Source organism: Eublepharis macularius, chromosome 18 (assembly GCF_028583425.1).
Source record: "Eublepharis macularius isolate TG4126 chromosome 18, MPM_Emac_v1.0, whole genome shotgun sequence".
Classification (NCBI taxonomy): Eukaryota; Metazoa; Chordata; class Lepidosauria; order Squamata; family Eublepharidae; genus Eublepharis; species Eublepharis macularius.
In genome coordinates this window covers 28,047,710-28,070,744 of record NC_072807.1, presented here as the reverse complement: position 1 = coordinate 28,070,744, position 23,035 = coordinate 28,047,710, and the positions used below count along the sequence as shown (strand labels likewise).

Sequence of the window (23,035 nt, the reverse complement as noted above, 5' to 3'; positions counted from 1 at the left end):
CAAGAATACTTCAAAAGTGATCATAATTATGCCATGTTTTCCTTGGGATAAAGAAAAAACAGCAGAATTTATTCCGTTGCTGCCACCAATCTGCATTTAACCTTTTTGAATAGATATTTATCTAAGGCAAAGTATCTACAAAAGTTTATTGCCTTAATCACTACTAACTTCAACTGGATTAGGCCCAGTGTATAAGTAAAAGAATGACCTTGTAATGTTTCAGGCAGTAAAACATTCCCACATATTGGTATGCATAAGGACTTTTCAAAATAGTACACATTTATTTAAGTAGCACATGACTTTCTGGGAATATAGTCCACAACAGCCCTGCACATATTTGTTGAGGACAATTACAATTGCAGACATATTTTATAAATACAAGGGAACAGAGGTCAAGATCTTGAAGACTACCTCGTTTACTTTCCCTGGATCTGCTGACATTCAGCAAGAGGTAAGTGCCAAGTCTATCTCCTTCCGTCCAAGAATTAATAGGCTCATTACTAGCTAATATTTAATAGACTAAAATATTCCTTTGAACATATGGCTAGGGGTATCAGAGGTTCCACTTCAAACTTTGGGACGGGCTGATTCAACAGGTGTTTGATATAGAAGGCTCCAGCCATTTTTTACGGTGACAGAATGGAAACAGTCAACTATGCACATCAGAAAATATGAAGAAAACTGATGTTTGCACAAAACAAGAGTACAAGTGGCAGGTTAAACCTCTTGGACAGCATCCATTCATTTTTAAATGGAGATTTAATATATATTTAAGACGACCAACCATAGCTGACAGATCCCTGCAAATATATACTTCAATGTACCAGTGAGATCATTTGTAAAGGTAAGTTTTTGTTTTAAATTTCTTCCCTCACTAGAACTAGAATTGCAGAGAAATTTGAGGGAGGGGTGCAAGAACTCTCTGAGTGCTACATTCACAGACAGAAAGCTGGTATAAGAACTTTGCGACTGATGATGTGATTGTCAGGTTAAATTGCATGATTTACAGGTTAGAAAATTATAAAATCTAGATTAGAAGATTATATGTTGGCAAGGTTATCCAGAACTTTTGATATTATTGCAGTGGGACTTAAATAGAAGCTACATAATTGCCAAAAAGCTCAAAAGAGCTTTTGGGGGGGGGGAATACCAGTTGGAGTAGACATATGACATACTCAGTTACATAAACCATGGTCCGAACCTGTATCAATGCACATATTGGACACACATGCATCCATGCTGGGGTGTATGTTTAAAGAAAAGACACTTCAGAAGGGTGTTATTAACAGATGAACAGCAGAAGAGGAAGGGTTAAGCGCTCTCCTCTGCTCTGCCTGTTCTTTTTCCTCTCCTCACCTTTTTAAAAACGGGTTTAGGGATTCCAACATTCATATTTGCATAACACTGAAGACAAGTTCATCTTTTTTTCAAAATGCTGCATGTTAATTGAATAGGCCTTAATGTACATTCTTTTGAATATTATTAAAACTTGAATATAGGTTCATTTTAACTAGAGATGCATTAATATGCTATGTTTTGCTTCTTTTAGTTTTTGTTTGTATTTCTTGTAAAAGTCCTTCCTGTCTATTTTCTTTGCTGGTTTTTCCCTTTGTGTCACATCTTTTACATCATTTCTATGCAAAACTAGACATCAAATTTAATTCCAATACATTTCATTATTTTGGGATGGGAAAAGGTGATTGCAAATTTATTCACAGCAGTGAGACACCATAAATGAATACTCCAATTGTTGAACAAAAGCAGAGTGATCATAAAATTAAGCAACATTCCTCATTTCGAGAGAGTGAAGGAAGGGAAGGTAACTTACAATTTCACAAACTGCAGCTACCAGTCTTGCTAGAAAGGCATCCTAATTTTTTTCTATTTTTTGCCTATTGCTGTAACTCACAAGAACCAAAGAAGCCTCCAAGTAGCCTATAGCCCCTTCAATTAAAATTTCCCTTCACTAATTAATTGACTAAGCAGATTAAATCTGCAAAGTAAATTGATTATGGATTGTAACGCTAATGTCCTGCAATCATGCTGTCACTTGACGCAAGCAACTACCTCGAAGTCCATGACAGTACAGAGTGCCTTAAATATTGCAACACTCTCAGAAGTTCTGTACCTTTCTCATCTGGTCAATCAGTAGCAAATTTGCCACTATTTTTTGGGACCGGGGTATTACTCTTCTAATTTGGCAGGAAATACCTGCCTCTTGACTCACATGTTTATCTTTAATGGGACCCAATCTTGCATTTCACCTGCATTAAATTTTGACCATCTGCCGCTGTTTATTTCAACATGTCTATAAAACAAGAACTTACCATGTGAAGGGAATGCAAAACCATTCCTGGAATTTAATGTTTAACAGCTGTCTCTGTACCTTAGTCATTTGCTCATTTCTTCTAGCTATTACAATTGTTGTTTTCTATGGTTTTTATACCATGTATTTTAATTGTTTGCCACCTTGAGGACTCTAAAGTGGGTAGAAAGGCAGTATAAAAACATTTTCAATAAAATAAATACAACACAGTTACCTGTCCCTTGTGAAGATGCAAGGTCAGAGGAGCAAGATGCAGTGGGAAACTTCTGATATGGGACTGAGCGCTCTCACTAACCTTTAATTCTTTTTCTTTTTTTCTCACGGCATGCCAGCCATTCTCTTACTGCATACAATTTGGGAACCAGTAATTTAGGCGATACCCTGGGCAGGCCCTTTTGCGGAGGATGCAATTCATTTCTTTCCTCAGATCCTGTATTTCTGGCACATATAAAAATGTCTTGTCTTTACAGCAGCCCAGGATATGGTATAATTTAACTGTGCCAAGATAATGGATTGCAAAGATAATATACTGGAGAAATTTTGTTTGGAACAGACTGTTCCAGCCCTGCTAACAAAACCCACTACAGTTGATAGAAACGCTATTATTTACTACAGCTGAGTTTGATCAAGCGGTATAGGAAAGACATTCTCTTTGGGGGCCACAGATGCAATGATTAAGTTCATGTCATCATGGCAGTTCTACTGATATGAGCAGGGCTGCCTCCGGAGGGTGGTGAGGTCTGGCTTTTACAAGGATCCCAAGTCTAAAAACTGTTCTCTGTTCCAATATACTCGCTATTCTCATTTACTTATTCATACTCCGTACTTTTCTCTTCAAGCAGCTTACAATATCCAAAGCAGCTTACAACATCCTTCTCTACACTGCCATATTATTCGCACAGTAACAACCCTGTGAGGTATGTTAGGCCAACACAGAGTGACTGGCCCAAGGACACCCATTAAGCTTCCTAGCAATGGGGGTTTGAACCTGGGACTCCCAGATACTAAACTTATACTCTAACCACTACCCCACACTGCCTCTCATGTAGCATGGAGCACCCAGTTCAGAAGAAGCATAAAAGAATTCTTGGTTCCCTTGTTCAGACTTTTCCAGAGTCCCCATCTCCCAATTGCAGAGCCAGTACATGTAAACCAGTGAAGGTGGCATAACTATGCTCTCCAACATAGAATTCGGGAAAGAAGAGATGGAAGATAGGGCTCGTCTGTGGTATGATGGGGACAAGAAACGTCAATAATCCCTTTACAGGGTATGCCCCAGGTTCTCTTTCTCGTGTTTGCTGTTTAGTTTTATTATTTTACATTTATTGAGGTTGACAGGTATATTTGTTATTAGATCTCATCTTTGTATTTGTGGTTTTATATTTTGATGTCTTTTAACCATGCATAAGTCTTCTCTTCTCCACAGTCCTATGGGAAAGAAGCTCTAAGACATTCCGTCTAAGGGCAGGGAGGGACCTCAGTTTCCTGAGACTAAGAGCCAAGCTACAAGTGACGCCTGACACAGGTTGGACACTTGTCAGCTTCCCTGAAGTTTTGATGGGAAATGTAGGCGTCCTGGTTTTACAGCTTGGCTCTCCATTACAGCTGCAAGACCAGGATGCCTACATTTCCCATCAAAACTTCAGGGAAGCTGACAAGTGTCCAACCTGTGTCAGGCGTCACTTGTAGCTTGGCTCTAACTCACAGGGGCTGCTGCACTACTTCCTTGCATTTGTGGTTTAGCACAAAAGCTCTGAATCAGCTGCTGTAGATGCTCTTGCGCAGACAAGGCTAACTTTAGTTGCGAGACACCCAGTCTGGCAGTTAAAATATAGTAAGTTTTCTTCCTGTGTTTAATGACAGAGTTGTATGACACCACTTTGAGATGACTGCATAAGAGCATTCAAAGACGCCTCCGATTAATGAGACTGTGAACATTTGGGAGCATCAACAGTTGTCTTCTGAAGATTTGATGACAAAGGAGCAGGAAGATTTGTGAAAATAATACCCAACGCCCACAAACATGAATAATTCTTCAAATGTATTTTCGGATCCAAGTCCAAATAGGTTTCAGGTCAATGTCATTAATGAAAGCCACGACAATACAGTACCGCCACTAGGAGATCCCGACTCTCAGTGTTATGAAGAAACATCTTTTGCTGACGAGGCCAATAACAGACGACGCGTCAGCTACAGACATGGAAACCGAGAGGTGTATGACAATTGCTTTCAAAACGGGGATGCGGCTAAAACAGATGGAAGCTTTCATCCCTATGATACACATAGTAACACATATTATCTGAAAAGCTTTGGTCATAATACAATGGATGCCATACCTAAAATTGATTATTACCGAAACACAGGCAGCGTCAGCGGAGCCAAAATGAACAGGCCAAGCCTGATGGACATTCATGAACAGTTAGCAAAGGTACGTTGGGGGGGGGGAGACAATATCCTGTTGGCTATTCATTTATATCATAATATCATTTATAGTTCGCCATTCTCACTGAGACTCAAGGCAGATTACATAGTGTGAGATCAGTGCAATCAGTAGCAAGGACAAGGGTAGGCATTTCCATACAGTGTCAAGGACACTTCCATAAACAATGTCACAGGGTAGATGAATACAAGTTTACAAAGACATAGCATTAGCAAGGATCCAATACAGGGTTGAAGGATTGCTGAAACAGAACATAGGGAGGGAGGCGGTCCTGTAGGTATGTCGGGCCAAGGCCATGAAGAGCTTTGTATGTAATAACCAGTACCTTGAATTGAGCATGGTAGCTGATAGGTAGCCAATGGAGTGACTGCAGGATGGGAGCGATGTTTATGCTCCTGCTTGCACCTGCTAACAGTTGAGCTGCAGCATTTTGCACCAACTGGAGCCTCCTAGTTAACTTAGATGGAAGACCAATATATAGTGCATACTATATATTGTTACTTTTGTCAGCAGAGATATCGGCAGGCATTGCCCACACACTGCCCGTATGTACCTTCACACCTATATGTGCTAAAAATTTGTCTCTAATAACATTCTTAGGAAGTTGAATTCTGTGCCCAGTACCACATTTTACAACTTATCTGCATTCCCAGCAGATATATAGGCCTTCCTCTATGGTTGAAGTCAACAGTACAGAATGTATTATGGTACTTTCTAAAAATTCGTTGTTTAGAACATAGCTGTTACTTCAGTGGACAAATTCACCAAAGCAGATGGCACTACAAGAGGAGATGTGGAATCCAAAAATGAAGAAGAATCCAAAGGAGGCTTCGTGAAATTTGGCTGGGTGAAGGGTGTCCTGGTAAGCAGAACATATCTGGTAACATACTTACAATTAAATTCTGTGCTCTTCGTTTAAAAACTCTGTGCTGTGGGCATTTCTAGAAAAAGAACGTGCAGTTGCTTATGCTAGACATCACAATATGATTAGCATATCAATGTTTTCAAGATTTGTGATGCACATACATAGGGGTGGTTCAGGTTAGGACTGCTACTTTGTGTCAATGTTATATCTTGTTCTGTTTCAAATTTTAAACTTGTTTTATTTTTTGAAATTCCATTTTGGAAATGTAAGGCTAGTTCCCTCAATGTCACTGTTATTTTTAGATGTTATTCAGCACTGTTACAGTTACTATTATTTTATAGTGCTACGGACCATTGGTGGTGTAATAATTTTTATCTGATCTGATCATAAGCCAAGCAGTTTTACCCTTTAAATACTAACAGTGCTTGCAATCTGTAATAACACTGTAATGCAACTTTGTTCCTTGTTCAATGCTTAGGTGAGATGCATGTTGAATATCTGGGGCGTGATGCTTTTCATTCGCCTGTCCTGGATCGTAGGCCAAGCTGGAATAGGTATGGATTTTTAAAGTACATATTCCTTTTTAACTATATGCAGGAAAAACAAGAGAAACTTTACGCAAACAGTATTAATCTTTAAACTGAAGTGTGAATTGGCATGGAACATGCATTCATGCTTTCTAGAGCATTTTCCATTATAACCGAAGGCAAAGTTATCTTAACCAACACTGGAATTTTCCAGACTGTTAGGCAAATTACTTTTTCAAACAACCCCAATCTAGCACACACTCACGCCAGGTTTGTTGCCATTTAAATAAATGGTTTTTCAGCACATCTAACTGTGCTGGATACCAGCCTTTCTGCAAAACAAGATACTATAGACGTTTTTGGAAGAAAGCTTTATATTCTAAATACTGGCTAATATTGGAACAATAAAACTTGGCTGTTCTCTGAAGGTACAATGTTTTAAAACCATTAATTTGCACATACATTTCATGCTGTGTATTTGCGCTGAAAGGAAAACGGACACATATCAGTGGAATTACAAATAATTAAAGCATATGGTTCCCCCAACACCAACAACTAGTGGCATACACCCAAGGAAACTGATCTGCTCCAACTGATTTAGGTAAGAGTTATCCATTTATTCCGCTCCACCTTTCACTGAAACCCAAGTGCTCTTTGTATTGCATTTGTGGAATGTTCACTGCATCAATTTAGAGTCAAACTAAAAGTTTGGCCCTAGGAGCTCTCCTTTCTCCCCCCTCACCTTTTCAGGTGCCAAAACAGAAATGGGAGGCTGTTTTGACACCTGAAAAGGCATGCGGCCGGGGTAGTGGTGGTCCTGGATCCCTAGATTGTGGCCTCGCAGATATTTTAAAATAACTACTAATGTTTCTAAAATGGGGTCGGCAGCCATGGGATGGACCAAAAACTAGCATGAGGGACTGATGCGGAAGACACATCGATCTCTCTCCTGTCACTGAGAGCTGCTGTTTATGTTCAGAAAAAACCCACATGGTACAGCTTTTACAAAACTGTCATTTTTCAAATCATTGAGGGTACCTTTTAAATCATACTCCATAAGCCAATTGATATATGTTACTCCTTAGAATTAATATGATACCAGATGGCTTCATTTTTTGGCTTGAATTTGAAATGCAGTTTCTTCAGAGCTAGTGTGCTGTAGTGGTTAGCATGTCATACTAGGATTTGGGAGACCCAAATCTCCCTGCCACAGAAACGCTCTTGGTGACCTTGGGCCCATCTTACTTTCAGCTTAACCACTTCACAGGATGTTGTAAGGATAAAGTGGAGGAGAATGATGTGAGCCACCTTGGGTCCCCACTGGGGACAAAGGCAGGGTATAAATGAATTAACTAACTAAATATTAGTTCATGAGCCAATACTATGGCCTAAGTTATCAACCAATTCTACAGTCATTCAAGAGATTAATTCTGCACTTTCTTCCAGGTAACTAGTGGTCTAATCCTTACCATAATATGTGATCTGGGCTGAAATGAATTGACTTTCTGATTAAGTAACTCAAAACCCTAATTGATGTGAACTAGCTCATGGCAATGGCCTACGCATTGTCTCTTGCAGAAATCTGAAGAGAACAGTTAGTTTGGTTGCGTTGTAGGCTGGATTGTGAGCTTGTGGTAGAAGACAGTGCACAGGAGGAGTTTGGCATGTCCTGCTCCTCCAAAATTCCTCCAAAGCTGTGAGATCTGCATGCATCAAGATTAGGGTAATGAGTGCCTAGAAGAAATCTAACCTTTAAAGAACCTTTTCCCATAGAACTTGAGGTGTTATGCACAGGCTTCTCATGCAGTCTCCTATCCAGGCATTGCCAGGCCTCAGGTTTCCTTCATCATGTTTCTGCATTATATGCCTTCACACTGTACCCTGGGATGAGGTCGATACAAGAGGTCCCTGCCCTCACGCTTCAGTGCCACAGAACACAACCTGAGAAACAGGGAAGATGTGTATGCTTGCCAACAGATGGTGCAACAAAGGACAGGGTCTTGTGTCTTTTTCTCCCCATCTGGATTACAGACCAATATGGAGTGAAGTGGAGAGTGCCATCAAGTCATAGCTAACTTATGGCGACCCCGGTGGAGTTTTCATGGCAAGAGACTAACAGAGGTGGTTTGCCAATACCTGCCTCTGCAACTCTGGTCTTTGTTGGAGGATTCCTATCCAATTACTAACCAAGGCTGACCCTGCTTAGCTTCCGAGATCTGACAAGATCAGGCTTGCCTGGGCTATCCAGGTCAGGGCTAACATAGAGCTCACCATTTTCTGTATAGCTGCTGTGATCTGGAGGGACAACTACGAGGCCTTCTGTACATACCATACAGCCTGCGGTTCTGTCAAGCCAACAGAATGCATTTTAGTTCTGAATGTATACAAGAAAGCTACACTTGTATATTTTCTTGTATAGCTTAAACAGGCACAACTGCATTATCACTCAGTAAGTGAGACTAAGCCCAGGCTAGGTCTTTTCCCTCCTGCTTCCTGTCCCATCAGAAGAAGGCTGCAATCCTCAGAACACTACCCTGGGAGTAAGCCCTACTGAATAAACTGGGTCTTAAGTCTGAGTAGATCTTCCCTCTCTGTTGTTTATAACCATTTCTATACTAAGAACACCACACCTGTGTAACTGGCCAACCTTCTGAAAAACTTGTGGGCATCCTCTTAAATTCAAAGCTTCCTATTTTGTAAAGACAGGGTGAGAATCTAAACACAAGCATAATCCAGTATCTGCAATAACCTGCATTTCCTAAATTCCCCGTTCATCTCTCTAGCATCAGGTGCGTTTTGTTTGAGTGAGGATTTTTGTATTTGTTTCTGGATTATGTTGGGAAGAAATTCTATGCATTTAAACTTTAAAACTTTTTTGCTTTTGACAAGAGTTAATAGGCAAAAAACTTGCTAACGTAAGAGAGGAGATTTTTGCCCATCCATGCAGTGTTACATGTTTGCATTTGGCACTATGCCCGATAAAATGGTGCTCGCAGGTTTTATGATGCATACCAAATGAAGCCTTGCAGCTGGAAACACATATAAGTATATGCTTTGCCATGAAAACTCTGCATCTTAACATTGCCAAGACTTTGCTCTGGGGTTTCATGCAAAATTAGTTTCTTTTTTAAGGGCAGTTTAGTAACTTATTGCCATCATCAAGAAGCATTACTTTGTTCCAGGGTGTGAAAATAGCCATGGGCAAGAGTAATTCATTTTAATGTTATTTAATGTCCTTCCATCTGGGGTTTTAATCTAAACTTTAATCAGATCTTGGTGTTACTTTGTTACAAGAGTGGTTATAATGGCTTTGGTTTTCACATTTAAGTCTACAATTATCATTCGATAGTTATCAAAGTTCAGACAATACTCTTTCCGGTCTTTTTCTCACACGTGGTGGTGGGTGGAGCGAGATTGTGCCTTTGTGCACCCGCCAGCCCACTGGATGCACCTCCTTTCATGTCCTCAGATTCTTACATTTGGGTGAAATGTTTTAAATCCAATGTACATAGACCAAAATCACATGGTCAATTCCTGGGAGAGGGGCACCTTGCACACTTTGTTCCAACATTATGCTCAGATGTGAATATCGAGGTGTTTTGAAGGCAGGTGTGTCCAGTGGATGTAGGAAAGGAAAACATGATTTCACTTCCACACCAAGCATAGGCAGAAGGTAAAGGGAAATATTGTGCAGAACTGGATTGTCCTTCCTTCTTCAAAAAAATCTGTTTTACTTGAATGTGGGATAGGGCCAATTGGGAGAAATTTACTACCAATGGTATTATTTCATCAATCCTATCACGTCGCCATCCATGAACATGGCTCCCTACAGGTGACAAGAATGAAAGATAGATCTGCGCGGAGTTTGTAATCCAAAGATTGTATAGCAGCTCTCTGTTCAGCCAAAGTTGTACAGCAGCCCCAAGTTTAGCTAAATTTTTACAGTGGAGGAGAAAACAGGGAGAGGACCAGCAAGACTAACTGGTCATGGAGGAAACAAACGAGAAGGGCAAAAGGTGAATGTGACCAAATACTATTCTAACATAGTTACTGAATAGCCAGAAGCTGTTTAACCTTAAGGGGACCACCATTCCAAAAGCTTCTAGCCTACATTACACAGACAAAATGGGGAGAGGAGGGATTAATTTAGCAGTAGTCATTTTGCTAACAAAAGCTTGGTTAAGAATGAACCTGGGTTCTAGTTTAAAATATGATTTTAGAGGACATTTTGGAGAGTTATGGACTACAAGATATATTTTTGATCTTTTCATTGCCGACAGGTCTTGGAGTTATCATAATCCTCCTTGCCACCACAGTCACCTCTATTACTGGCTTATCAACTTCTGCAATAGCAACTAATGGTTTTGTTCGTGGAGGTAAAATCTTGAGGGTTTTTAAAATATATATATATATTCATAACATTCAGAATGAGTTTTCCAAGTATTATTAGACAAGCTGAGAACCCCTCACCCTAAAAAACAACAACGGCATAACAGGCAGTAAACCTGCAGGGAACTAAGAGGTGAGCCGTACAGTCAATACTATTAATAACCTGTAAGTGATCTATAACTTTCCTGCGAATCACAAAGTTCAGTTCAGTTCACGAAGTGAGGTGATCCTATCTGGGACTGACGGAGGATTTGAATCAACTTTTTTCTTGGAGATTCTTTTGTTCTTTTTCTCTTTAATTAAAAAGGACACTCTTATTCAGAGCATTGCAGGTTGCCTTTTCCTGGATGGACTGGACCGTTTAAGGGCTAATGAACATGACTGGATGCATTAACTTACTTTTCACTTTCTTAATCATTGCCTTTACGATACTTCACTTGCAGAGTTTTCTGAGGACATGGACAATTCATTCTGGATGCAGTGCGAACATCTAGTACCTTACTGGTTTTTTAACTTTATCCTGACAATTTAGTGCATTGCCCATATTAACAGATCCAGTCAGACCTTTTCTCTTTGACGAAAGATGGCAGCTTCTTATTAGCAGGATTTCAGCGCACAATAATCTGACAAAGGTATTTGGGTCAAACATCTGTTTTGGGATTTTTTCAGGTCTTGGAGTCGTAGTTATTTGCCTGAGTGTGGTAGTTACAACTTTAACAGGTATCTCCATGTCTGCCATATGTACAAATGGAGTGGTAAGAGGAGGTGAGTAAACTATTTGTTTAAATGAGAGAATGGTTTTTTTTATCTCCTTATCTGCTGAAAACAGCAGTCAAATTACATTAAAGAAAGGCAAATTTAGAGTAAATATCAATTTTTGTTGTGGGCTGGTTGTCCATTGTGAGAAACAGGAGACTATACTAGATGGTGTTTTGGTCTGATCTAGCAGAGTTTATGATCTTATCAGCACAATGTTGCTCTTGAATTTAGTATTTGTTTTTTAAGTATGTAAGACTGGTGGTTTTAATATATTATTGAATTACCAGTTTAATTTTTTTTGGTGGGATCCTGTGATTTCAGTGCAGTTGGGGAAGCTTTCAGGATACAGCAGATTATATACACAGCTGAAACATAAACATGCTTGTTGAAAAATAAATTCTACTCAGTTCAGTGGTTCTTACTTCCTAGACCCTATGTTTAGGATTACAACCATATATAATCTTCTGAAAGCATTACATTGATTAAATGAAATAATAATTATCTGAGGCTGAGAAAGCATCAGTGAGGATAAGAAGCTGCACTCTGGATCACTTGGGTTCAGGGGATTTTCATACATAGGGCCAGGCCATCTGCTTACACTTCAGTTGCTTGTGGCAGCAGTATTCCTCAGAGGACCAAATAAGGAGGTCCTTATTTCAGAAGTGTGCCCCAGGACCCTTTGCAGTATCATAGAAGATTCCAAGATCAACACTCCAATCCCATGCAAATGCGCACAATGTAACTCAAGCAGCTTCTGGAACTGCAAAGGAAGCCAGGGAATACATCTTGGAGTACCAGCTGCAGCTACCGGGGGAAGCAAAGGGTCTTGGGCCAACTCTGTTTGTATGATAAATGCTACCCTCTGCTGTACTGACAGGCGGTGCGTATTACCTCATCTCCAGAAGTTTAGGACCTGAATTTGGTGGCTCCATTGGACTAATCTTTGCCTTTGCCAATGCTGTGGCAGTAGCCATGTATGTCGTTGGATTTGCAGAAACAGTTGTGGAGCTCCTCAGGGTAAGTATGATTCCCTTACACGTGGCTTAAAAAAAGAAGAAACTTTGGTTAATAACTTTTTATCCATACCAATCACATGTTTTATAAATGCACTAAGGAGCAACTTTATTGGTGAATTAGAACTCTCTAAACGTAACATAAATTCTAATTTATAAGCTTTCTCTTCCCTTCTGCCAGGTTGAAGAAATGTTTCTTACAGTGCTGTAAGAATTTCAAAATTACTAATGGGAATTAAGGTTCTAATTAGCCTGCCAATAACCTTGGCGATTGAGGCCCAACCAGCATAAAAATGTGAAACTCAGGGCTCATTACCCATGGAATGTGAAGAATCCCTCTTTAACCATTCCCTTCTTTTATGTAGCTGCCAGAGCTATCTTGCACAAATGATATTCTTAATCATTTCTTTCTCACCATTTTTTTTCCAGAGCAGTAATGCCCTAATGGTAGATGAATCCAATGACATCAGGATAATAGGAGCCATAACTGTAGTGGTTCTTTTGAGCATCTCTGTGGCTGGTATGGAATGGGAAGCAAAGGTAAAACATAACTTTAAAAATAAGTGCTCAGAGATCATAAATACAAAAGAGGATGTTTTACAACCACCAGGAGTTAGTGTTGCTCAATACAACCGTGATACTCTTACTGTGGGTTGGGACCCAAAAGTGGGTTGCAACTCTCTTACTTGGAGGTTTATGAAGCGAGGAGGGAGGAGGGGGAGGAGGACCAAGGACAATTGACAGGGTGGGGAATGCTCTGGAAGGCTTGATGGTAAGTTTGGGTTTGCCTCTACACATAATCTGCCAAATGGCCATGAAATATAGCCTGTTGCTCAATAATGATATATATTGACAAAAACGTTAAAAAATGAACAATAAAGTTTAAATATTTTCAGTTTTAAGATTCGTGCGTTTTACATTGGCGGAGACCAAAAGTAAAGTGGTGTTTCTTTGCAAGTAGGTTTTGAAAAGCAGAGCAAATTTAGAAGGGATTCCTCCTTCCAAAAGTCAGATGACCACTGGTTATATCATTATTTCTTGGATTTGGGGACTGATTCTCATTTATTTTTCATTCAATATGCAAACCTGAGGACAAAATGTACAGGTGTTCCATTCAATATAAAAGGTTCATGCATTCATTGGGGGGGGGCTGGTTCTGCTTTAAAATTCATATGAACATGTCTCTGTTCAATAAAGGTAAAAGGGTAGGAAACATCCACACAGAGAGATCCACATTAGCTCTTCATGTGATGGCGTATGTCTGACCAAAGTCAGGAGGAAAAAGAGCCTGGAGAGCTTCGTGTTCTCTGCCTGCCCCTACAATAGCACTGGGGGGATGGATGGAACCTCCCTGAAGTATTAAAGAGCAATCCTTTTGGGCACCCTGCACAGTTCCCTGTAAGCAATACTTTATATCTGGAGCTTTGACAAAATTAGCAGAACCAATCTGACTTCCTCATCTTTTCACACCCGCTAAAAATACCTCTGGACAAATACGCTAATTTCAACATAAACATCGAGACTCACAGAAATCTGACTTATTCCCTGGGCCTGGTTATGTCTGACTTTGTGTTATTATCCGTTTGAATGCCATTCAACAAAAAAAGTCGAGTATGTAGAAGAACCCCTGATGTCCTGAACTCAAGAAAATGAGTCATGTGTAAATCCTGCTGAAATCAGTGAGATCCCTTAGCATTGACTAAGTAGTCTCACTGATGTTCTCTGGATTTAGGGCCAAAACTTTGAAAAACATCAACAGCTTGGAGCTGTAAAGTTTAAAAGTGCCCTATGATAAATAAATAAATAAATAAAGGACAAATATTTAAAGCAAATCCACTATTTTTAACAGCCTCTGTTTTATCTTTACAGGCCCAAGTTATTCTCCTTATTATCCTTCTAATTGCTATTGTGAACTTCTTCATTGGGACAGTCATTCCAAGCAACCATGAAAAAAAAACAAGAGGCTTTTTCAATTATCAAGGCAAGGAGTTTTCGTGTGTGTGTGTGTGTGTGTGTGTGTTTGGGGGGTTTTTTTTGCCCTGATTTATGCAAAATAAGAGATACTGCTGTAAATATGAGCAACTTATAATAGGGAGAGCACAGCATCATCCCACATAAAGCAAAATTGGGCATGATACCATCATTTCCAGCCTGCTAGGGTCCTGTTACAACCATAGAGGATATATATGGTGTATAAGCTAGCACTCAAGTAGCATCTACAGCAGATTGCCATATAAAACCTGCTGACTGCATACAGGATTTCCACGCCAGTGCCTAACTCCATCCGGTCAGGAGGATCTATACAGCCAGCTGCTCTAGATGCTCCATTAAGCATTCTGGGTCACGCTCCTCTACAGGAGTTCTCCAAGATGGAGACAGGAAGAGAGGCTGTGTTAGATTCAAAGCATCAATCACATCAGTTAAATGTGCCCTAAAAGTTCACAAAGATTCCTCTCCTTTCTTTTGCAGCCTCAATATTTGCTGAAAACTTTGGACCAGATTTCAGAAATGGGGAAGGGTTTTTTTCTGTGTTTGCCATTTTTTTCCCAGCAGCCACTGGCATTCTTGCGGGAGCCAATATCTCTGGAGACCTGGAGGTATGTCTTTCAAGTGACAGAATGCGTACGGTTACACCTTAACTTTGCCAGAATAGAAAGCAAGCATTTGTAATGTTCTTTCCTATGATAAACTGTAATTGTTTTATTATCATCAGTTATGCAGCACCTAGGAAGTGAAACGGATACTAACAAACGTGCCATTTGAAACAGGGGACTGGATACTAAGAACCACCATTGGAAGGAGAATACTAACTAGCACTGCTTTGCAAATACTTGCACCAATACTGTAACCTTACATTCTATACTAGCTCCTGTGCTCTTGCACAAGCTCTTGCACAATCAGATCTTCATCTCTGGGTTGGATTGCTGCATAGTGCTCTATCACATTCACGTGAGGATAGGTACCTGGCTAAGTTCCTCACTTGCTTAATCTGATGGAGCAGAACTGGCTGCAGAGACTTAACTTCAGCAAAAATTGTCTTATAGAAACAGACTATGAAATTTTAAAAGGCCACCGATAACTCTAGCAGCACAATATTAATGGACCCATTATCAGGGTACTGTACATGAAAATGAGCTACGTAATTCCTATCACTACAGCTTTGCTAATTCCTTAAAAAAAACTTATGGTGGAAGTGAAATTTACAATTGGAGGGGGAGAAGGAATTGCAAAATCTTCTCTAAAGTGGGCTGGATTAGACAGAAGAATCAATCCTGCAGTTTTCCCTTTGTCCTTTACACAGTTCTGGAAGGGCCACCACAGGCTCATTTGCATGGGGGGCAGATCTTGTTCATGCCCCCAGTTTTTCAAGATTATGGCTTACTATATATTGGAAGACTTTTCAAAAGTAGGAATGTGGCAGGCTGATCTTAGAGAGCTCAGCAATTCTTAAATTGGTACCATTACAAGTTTCTTATTATTACGATCCGAGATCAGAATTTAAGTCAAAATATACAATAATCTATAACGGGCACATAAATTACATTTCTAAGCATCAATTTTTAAATTAGTGGCTGTGACCACAACAAGAGCGAGAACATACGGAACAGCAACAATGTTTTTCAAATTTTCCACTGCAGCCCTGCGCATGAGACAGGCACCAATTTAGCGATGCCTGTCTGTTTACACAGCAACTCTTCCCTGTCCCTTCATCCTTTATGTTCAGCCTTTGGGTTGCATTACATCTCCATTGGCAAGCGTTTAATACCTGCTCTCCGGCAGCCATAATGGGACTAACAGTTGTGAACAAGCAAGCCAAAACAGTGGTCTGAAACAAGAATTGTTGAGACAGCTCCATAGTTCTCCACACATGCATTTTAAGACTCTTCGCAACTGTTAAGCAAGCTCAGAATTTGGTGCTGGGTGGAGAATTCAGCATGCTGGGGATGTGAGCTTTCTTTTTCAGCTAAGCAAGTTTCTAGCCTTCTGGACTGCAAAAAATATATTGCCTAATTCATACATTTCATAGGACTGGTCGTTTTAGCACATCAAAGCTTTATGCTACGATACATGTTGTATTGGCAATGACGATATGAAAGAGGCACCTTAAACACCAGTCATTGCCAGCATCAGTGGCTTTAACTGTTCATACGGGGAAGGCTCCTCTGCAGTGTACACAATGTGCTGTGGCCGTGGGATGAAATAGAAACGAGCCCCAAACAGGCTGTCTGTATCTTGTGTGAATAGGGGCTGCTGTACAAGCACAGGAGCTTGTACATCACAGAATTAAACATGAGTTTAAGGGCAAAACTAAGCCGAGTTTCTTCAGGGGGATGATTTGAAATTCTTTTCTAAAACTGGAAAAATTACAGTCTTGCACCAACCACTTTGGATAGTTTTTTTTTCCAGGCAGCCAAGAAACCCCATTTGCTGGCACAATTTAGAACATTTTGTTCCAAATGTGGTTCTTTTTATTTGTAACATTTGAACCTCTAGAGGATGACATTTCCAAGTTTTGTATTAAATGATGAAAGATGTAGACATGGTCACATGCTAACATGACTCCAAATGCTGCAAACCACATAAAGAAAAATACAGTGCTCATAACCTTTGCAGTAAAGTCATACAGTTAGTAACATTAATGGCCTTTGGGAGCAAAACTCCTGACGGAATTCTAAATGTCATCTTTAAACCACTATGCCCCTGTATTTTGACATTTTGTAAGAGCAGCGCCAATTGTTTCAGCAATGTTTACTAAATCATATCACACCCTTTATCTATGTCTAGTATGACTGTGAACGTTTTTTATGTTCTGCGTGGATTTTATGATTTCTATGAAATTCATAGTGTAGTAAACCATGTCTATAAAAATCACCCATGCAAAGCAACACACAAAAGCACCAGATTGTCTAGACATTTTCAAACTTCATACCACAAAGGACTAGAAAGTTCATTTTCAGAATACAATTTCAAAGAGTTTTCTGCACCACATCTGTACATTAATGTAAAAATGCAAAGAATGGAGAGCATGCCTATATAGAAATCGCATAAACTTCTTTGTGTTAAAAAAAAGTGATCTTTCACTGTAGCCTTTGCTCTTATAACATTCCAGGATCCACAAGATGCTATACCCAAAGGAACCATGTTGGCCATACTGATAACAACTGTTGCTTACATAGGTGTAGCAATCTGTGCAGGTGAGTAGGAAGGAGACATTTGCATTACAGTCAGGTGTCATAATTAATATAGTTAAGCATGTTTAAAGCTCTGTGCTCAAATTGGCTCTTAGCATCCTCATTATTTTTTGATCCTGCGGATTTGCTATGCAGTGAGACAGATGTGTATTAGCGACTGAAAACACAGACTGCAATAACAGTCCCCATTTGGCAGCGGCGTGCAACTGGAACGGCTGAGAATTTGCAGTCAGGTAATGGGATTCCTTTTATAGAAAAGGTTCACACACTCAAAAGTATTTCCACAGTGCTGAACAGGTGATCTCACTATATGGCTTGTTCCACCAGCATTTGGCATATGGAAAAATACTAGAGTCATTAGTACAAGGTAATTATTGTACAGCTGTATTGCAGGAGTCTTCCTGTTTCCCGTCAGGTTGCCTGTTTCTATTTATGTTCTTGCCATTGGGATGATATGCATGTTAGGCAATTTAACAAGGCAAGAGGAACCAGTTTTGCTCTTTAGACTCAGAGGCTTAATGAATTGTCATATTTGGAATTCAGGAAAGATTTTTCCCCCAAGTCAGACACTGTGGCTACCATCCAGGTCATGGCTGGCTGCATCCAAATCCAGATAGATGTTTGACAGTCCATAATCCTGGCTGGAGCAGACAGCTCATACCAGAGCTGGTTACGTTGACCAGACAAAGCTGGCTCCTCGTATTCGTAACCCGCCAATCCAGGGGCTTTCAACTGCCAGCCAATTGCAGGAGTCAATACATTGCACACACTTATCCCCTTCCGTGCACAAAGTGCAGACAGTTCAAGGTAGCTCAAAGCACTGTTTCCCAACTTGTGGGTCAGGAGTCAGGAATCAAAAGGGGGTTGCAAGGCCTCTGAAAATGGATTCCAGGCCAGCCATCCCTAATGGCAGTTCCTGCCTTTTGCACCCTTCTCTTTCTCTCCTCTCCTTCCTTCCTAGTTCTCAGATTCTTGCCTTGCCCTCCCTCTTTGCAACAATAATGGGGGGGGGGAACTGTCTGGCAACTAGTAACTTTATGATAGTAGCTGGAAGAAGAAAGGGAAGCTGGATAGTGAGTGGGAGCTGTTCAGCACTCGAAAAGTGAAAGCAGGAGAGAAAGTGGAGTCTGCAAGCATAGGCTTTGTCTCAGCACTGCTCTTTAGCATCCCAACCTCTTGCCCAGCACTCCATAGTGCCTCCTGTTCCTACTGTGAGAGACGTACTGTACTGAGCCACTTGCTACCCACCTCTTTGCAGACATCTGCCATCTTCCCACATCTCCTCAACCCCCAGCTCCTCCTCAGTCTCTTGGGCCAGCCATGGATGGGTCACCAAACGAAGTAAATTTGGACTTGTGGGTCACTGTACCAAAAGGGAACTGCTGGCTCAGAGGTCTCGGTCCAAGTCCCACAGTCCCCAACAGCTGCTTTCCACAACCAGTGGCATGAGGATGAGCCATCTAGAGTTTGTCTTAAAAACTCAATCAAGCTCTGCATCAGAACTTTCAGTTGTTTCTTAAGAGCTTTAGGTGATCCCCCTTGTCTCTTTCAGATATGAACTTCCCTGATGATTAAATGCATGTGTGTTAGTTGGGCCATTTGTACATTTCATCCATGTTCTAGACTGTTATATATACAGAAGGTTAAATGCAAAGCAAACAGCAGTTAAATGCAAAGTCCACAGCAGTAATGCTTTAATGAATGGTGGTATTATTTGAGATGAGAGAAGGCACCCTCCACCCCAAGATATTAGGAGTGGAAATACATTCAGAACATAACTAACCTGAGTACGTGATACAGTACGAATCTCTGACTCTTGTCACAAGGAAAAGAAATAATAATCTGCTGTTGTTTCCACAGCTGCTTGTGTCGTTCGTGATGCTACTGGGAATGTCAATGATACAGTTGTATCTGGAATGAATTGCAATGGATCATCTGCTTGTGCCTTAGGCTATGATTTCTCCAGCTGTAAAACTCAGACATGTGGTTACGGGCTGATGAATAATTTCCAGGTTCAAAAGAGCTCTAATTATGCAATTTGTGTAATCATATGTGTGTTGTACAAATGAGCAAGAAAGGCACTGTATATAATAATCTACGCTAATACACTCACCCACAAGCATGCAGTAGTGTGCATTGGTTGGAGATTTTTTTTCATTATCTTTACTAACTGGCCAGCTGAGGTATATAACTTGTATAGACAGACTTTGAAATAGTAACTAGGTCAGTCATCGTGCCATGACCTTATCCGAAAGGCCAAGAAGCAAGACTTTATTCAGTCTTTTTGAGGATGATAAATATGTCCTAGTGGAGAAAGTGTAGTGAGTGGATCAGAAAGTGTTCCTATCTCAGGGCTGCAGAATGAGGGGGAATGGGTAGGCAGCACAGACTACAATTTCAGGCAGCAGGGGGGCGGGGGGAAGAATACAGTTTTGATGCTCCTTTGCAGAAAAGAAAAAACCTCCCTACATGTAGAAAACTAACGCAGAAGGAAGCAGGCTGGGCTACAACTTTTCTCCCTAATGTGCTAGTTTTTACATGTAGGGGATTTTTTTATGCAGGAAAGAACCACTCACCTGAACTGGTACAGTCCACTTTATCACCTCAGGATCCATCTCATTATTATGCACAGACCAAGCCCCAAAGCATTGTCTTTAAAAAGAAAGGGGTTTTTTTAATGCTTTTCTTCCTGCTATGAGTTGTTAGGGTGCTGCACTAGATATGCACACATAGAGAGCCATTCTGAGAACACTCGGCCCCTATCTGCAGACATGAATAGGACTGCTCTTGTAGAGTCCACTCCTAAACAATAAACCGGTGCTTCTCCAGTCGCTTCAGTGGAGGAGGCTACATTGCCTATATAGCAAACCAGCGACCTCCACCCAAGTGAGTGGGAAGAGCGAAGCAGGCCCCCTCAAGAGTTCCACAGACATGCTGGAGAACAAACAAAGTGTTTGGTGCCCAAGCAACGGGATAGCTAAAATTAAATGCTGATTTATGCAGAATAGGAAAACATAACCAATCCACAAAGAGTCACATAAACTTGAATTTAAAAATCTATAAAAAGCAATACTTATTATTTACGCTGCTAGTAGCAAAATGGTCTGGCAAACGATAGCATTTCTATTTCATTTTTACGGAACGAACATGCCAAAAACCTAATCCAGATTAGTCTCTTGTTGGTAAATGCATCAAACACACCTGAAAAGTTCCTGAAAGAAACTTTCTAAAACGCCAACGACTGATGTATTTTTTAAAAAATTGAGATTATTGCATGTCTTTGGAAGGTACAATGATTGCTATCTTTTAAAAACGCAATTATCTTGCTTCTTGCGACATCTTGTTCTTATTGACAATACTTGCAAAGGAAATACAGAAATTATCCTTTTGACTTCAGTGGGATCAGGACAGGACTCAATTATAGAACAGTTTCCTCCACTAGCAGCATCTTATGTTCCTGACAACAAAAGGAGCTTGCTGTGCTGAATATAGACCTGTTCAGGTTTTTAATGGGTGAATAAAAAGATAAAAGGAAAAGAGGTGAAAATTGTTGTGCATATTATCATCAGTATTATTATGATTCATTGCAGCAATTGTGGGGGATTTGTGATTCTGCTCGTACCTAGGATTACCTGAACTTCATGGCTCCTTCTTGCTTTTTCTCCCCAAAAGGTTATGACCATGGTTTCTGGATTTGGTCCCTTAATCACAGCAGGAATATTTTCTGCTACGCTTTCATCAGCATTAGCCTCGCTGGTCAGTGCACCCAAGGTTTTCCAGGTATATCCAAAGGGACAAAATACCTTGTTTTGTATTTTCATGTAATTTGTTGAAGTGCATGTCAGCCACAGACAATATTCTCAGATTCCCCTCCCCGCTACTAGTCCAAATATACCTCCCAGTTCAGGACATGAGAATGCACTTGTCAGAAGAGCATGATAATGCCTTCTTTCTCTACCCACAACCCATGCTTCCTTCTCCCCCATGCTACTTATGGCTAGACGAGTCTGATGCACAGTGTAATAACAAGGGGCAATACTGATGGCAGGATGGGACTTAATGTGACATCATCTGCAGATCCATAATGGGACCCATGCCCCATCTATTCAAAGGGCAGGCAAGATCCTGGTGAATGATAAAGGCATCCTATTAACAAGTGCAAGCTTCCTCCGCCCCTCCACACACACACATGCTGTAATTGCTGGCTAATTCTCACAATACCAGAGCCCAGTAGTTTTGCTGCTTCCAATGGTTGCATCCCAAGTTACTCCCTAATCTCTGAAACAGGGAAGCTACAGAAGAGCAATGGATGATGGTTATTCTTTCCACCAGCATTCTTGGCTTGGAGGAATGAGAGATGTTGGAGCTCAGCGTAATCGTGTCATCCATCCTTCTCACATAGGGTCAAACCACACAAGACAAAATACACTTGAATTACACTCGAATTACAAAATACACTTGCATTACCTGTGTAATTTGAGTGTATTTTGTCTCGTGTGGTGAGACCCATAGTTTCCCTGTTACCAGTGCAAAGTTGGCTTTATTCACTAGACTGAAATAATGTGCTTGTAAACACTGTCTTTCTGAAATCAGTTCTGCCCTTTCAATAGGCTCTCTGCAAGGATAATGTCTACCAGGGCCTCCACTTTTTTGCCAAAGGATATGGGACAAACAATGAACCAATCAGAGGATATGTCCTTACTTTCTTTATTGCTATGGCCTTTATTTTAATTGGTGAGTATATTAACAGCTTTTTAAACTCTTTCCCTTCCCCAAAGCAAGCCATTCCTCAAGCTTCAGGAAAGACTGCCATTACTATTGTTCAGCAAGGCTCAGAAAGTATAAAAAGGAGGAATTTTTTTTTGCTGCCACTGATTACACATGCATCCATCTTCTTTTCAAGCTGTTAATCAAAGCCAGAAGAAGCAACCAAGATTAGACTGCTATGGCCATGTGTTAGCCTTGAACTGAGATTTAAGGCACAGTGCAGGCCTAGGTATTATTATGCCCACTGCCCACTTTCCAGAACACCACAAGGACATGCATGCAATGCAACACGCAAACCAAAAGCCGACACACAAGCATACACTTCCTGGATACAGTTTGAAAGTCCAGTAACTAAGATCATATCTACATGCTTAGCTACTGGAAGACATGCTACAGCAGAGCATCTTAATTCCACACACTACACTTGCGTGGGCTCACACACAGCTGAACAAATCCCAGGAGCCAGAGCACCTAAATTTCATAGTGGTGACTACTATTTTCATCAAGCATTTGTTTTAAGGGCCTCTCCATATTATTTAAGTTAGCTTTTTGTTGTGATGATGACAACTAAAATTAACTCGTATTTATTTGTTTATTTATATTTTAGAAGGAGAAACTGTGTAGATTATTATTAGATTTTGAGGAAGCAATAATGACATAGTATGGTCATGAAAACAAAACCCTGACTGCTGAAAATTAAGTTTGGCTCTTAAATTTTTGGCATGGCTTCTAAAGACTCAGGCTACCACAAATGATC

General features: G+C 40.4%; 1 protein-coding gene across 1 annotated transcript in view; it reads left to right on the top strand.

The window, feature by feature from the left end:
• Nucleotides 1–588: 588 nt before the first annotated feature.
• The window catches only part of SLC12A1 (solute carrier family 12 member 1), a 48,290-nt gene continuing 25,843 nt past the window's right edge, over nt 589–23,035 (top strand). The window contains exons 1-13 of the mRNA XM_055002397.1: nt 589–844; nt 4,190–4,754; nt 5,500–5,628; nt 6,110–6,185; nt 10,439–10,534; nt 12,184–12,323; nt 12,749–12,859; nt 14,189–14,300; nt 14,789–14,916; nt 17,430–17,514; nt 19,372–19,523; nt 21,184–21,291; nt 22,122–22,245. Coding sequence (XP_054858372.1) covers nt 4,350–4,754; nt 5,500–5,628; nt 6,110–6,185; nt 10,439–10,534; nt 12,184–12,323; nt 12,749–12,859; nt 14,189–14,300; nt 14,789–14,916; nt 17,430–17,514; nt 19,372–19,523; nt 21,184–21,291; nt 22,122–22,245 — 1,666 coding nt within the window. The 5' untranslated portion in view covers nt 589–844; nt 4,190–4,349. The remainder of the gene's footprint in view (nt 845–4,189; nt 4,755–5,499; nt 5,629–6,109; nt 6,186–10,438; nt 10,535–12,183; nt 12,324–12,748; nt 12,860–14,188; nt 14,301–14,788; nt 14,917–17,429; nt 17,515–19,371; nt 19,524–21,183; nt 21,292–22,121; nt 22,246–23,035) is intronic.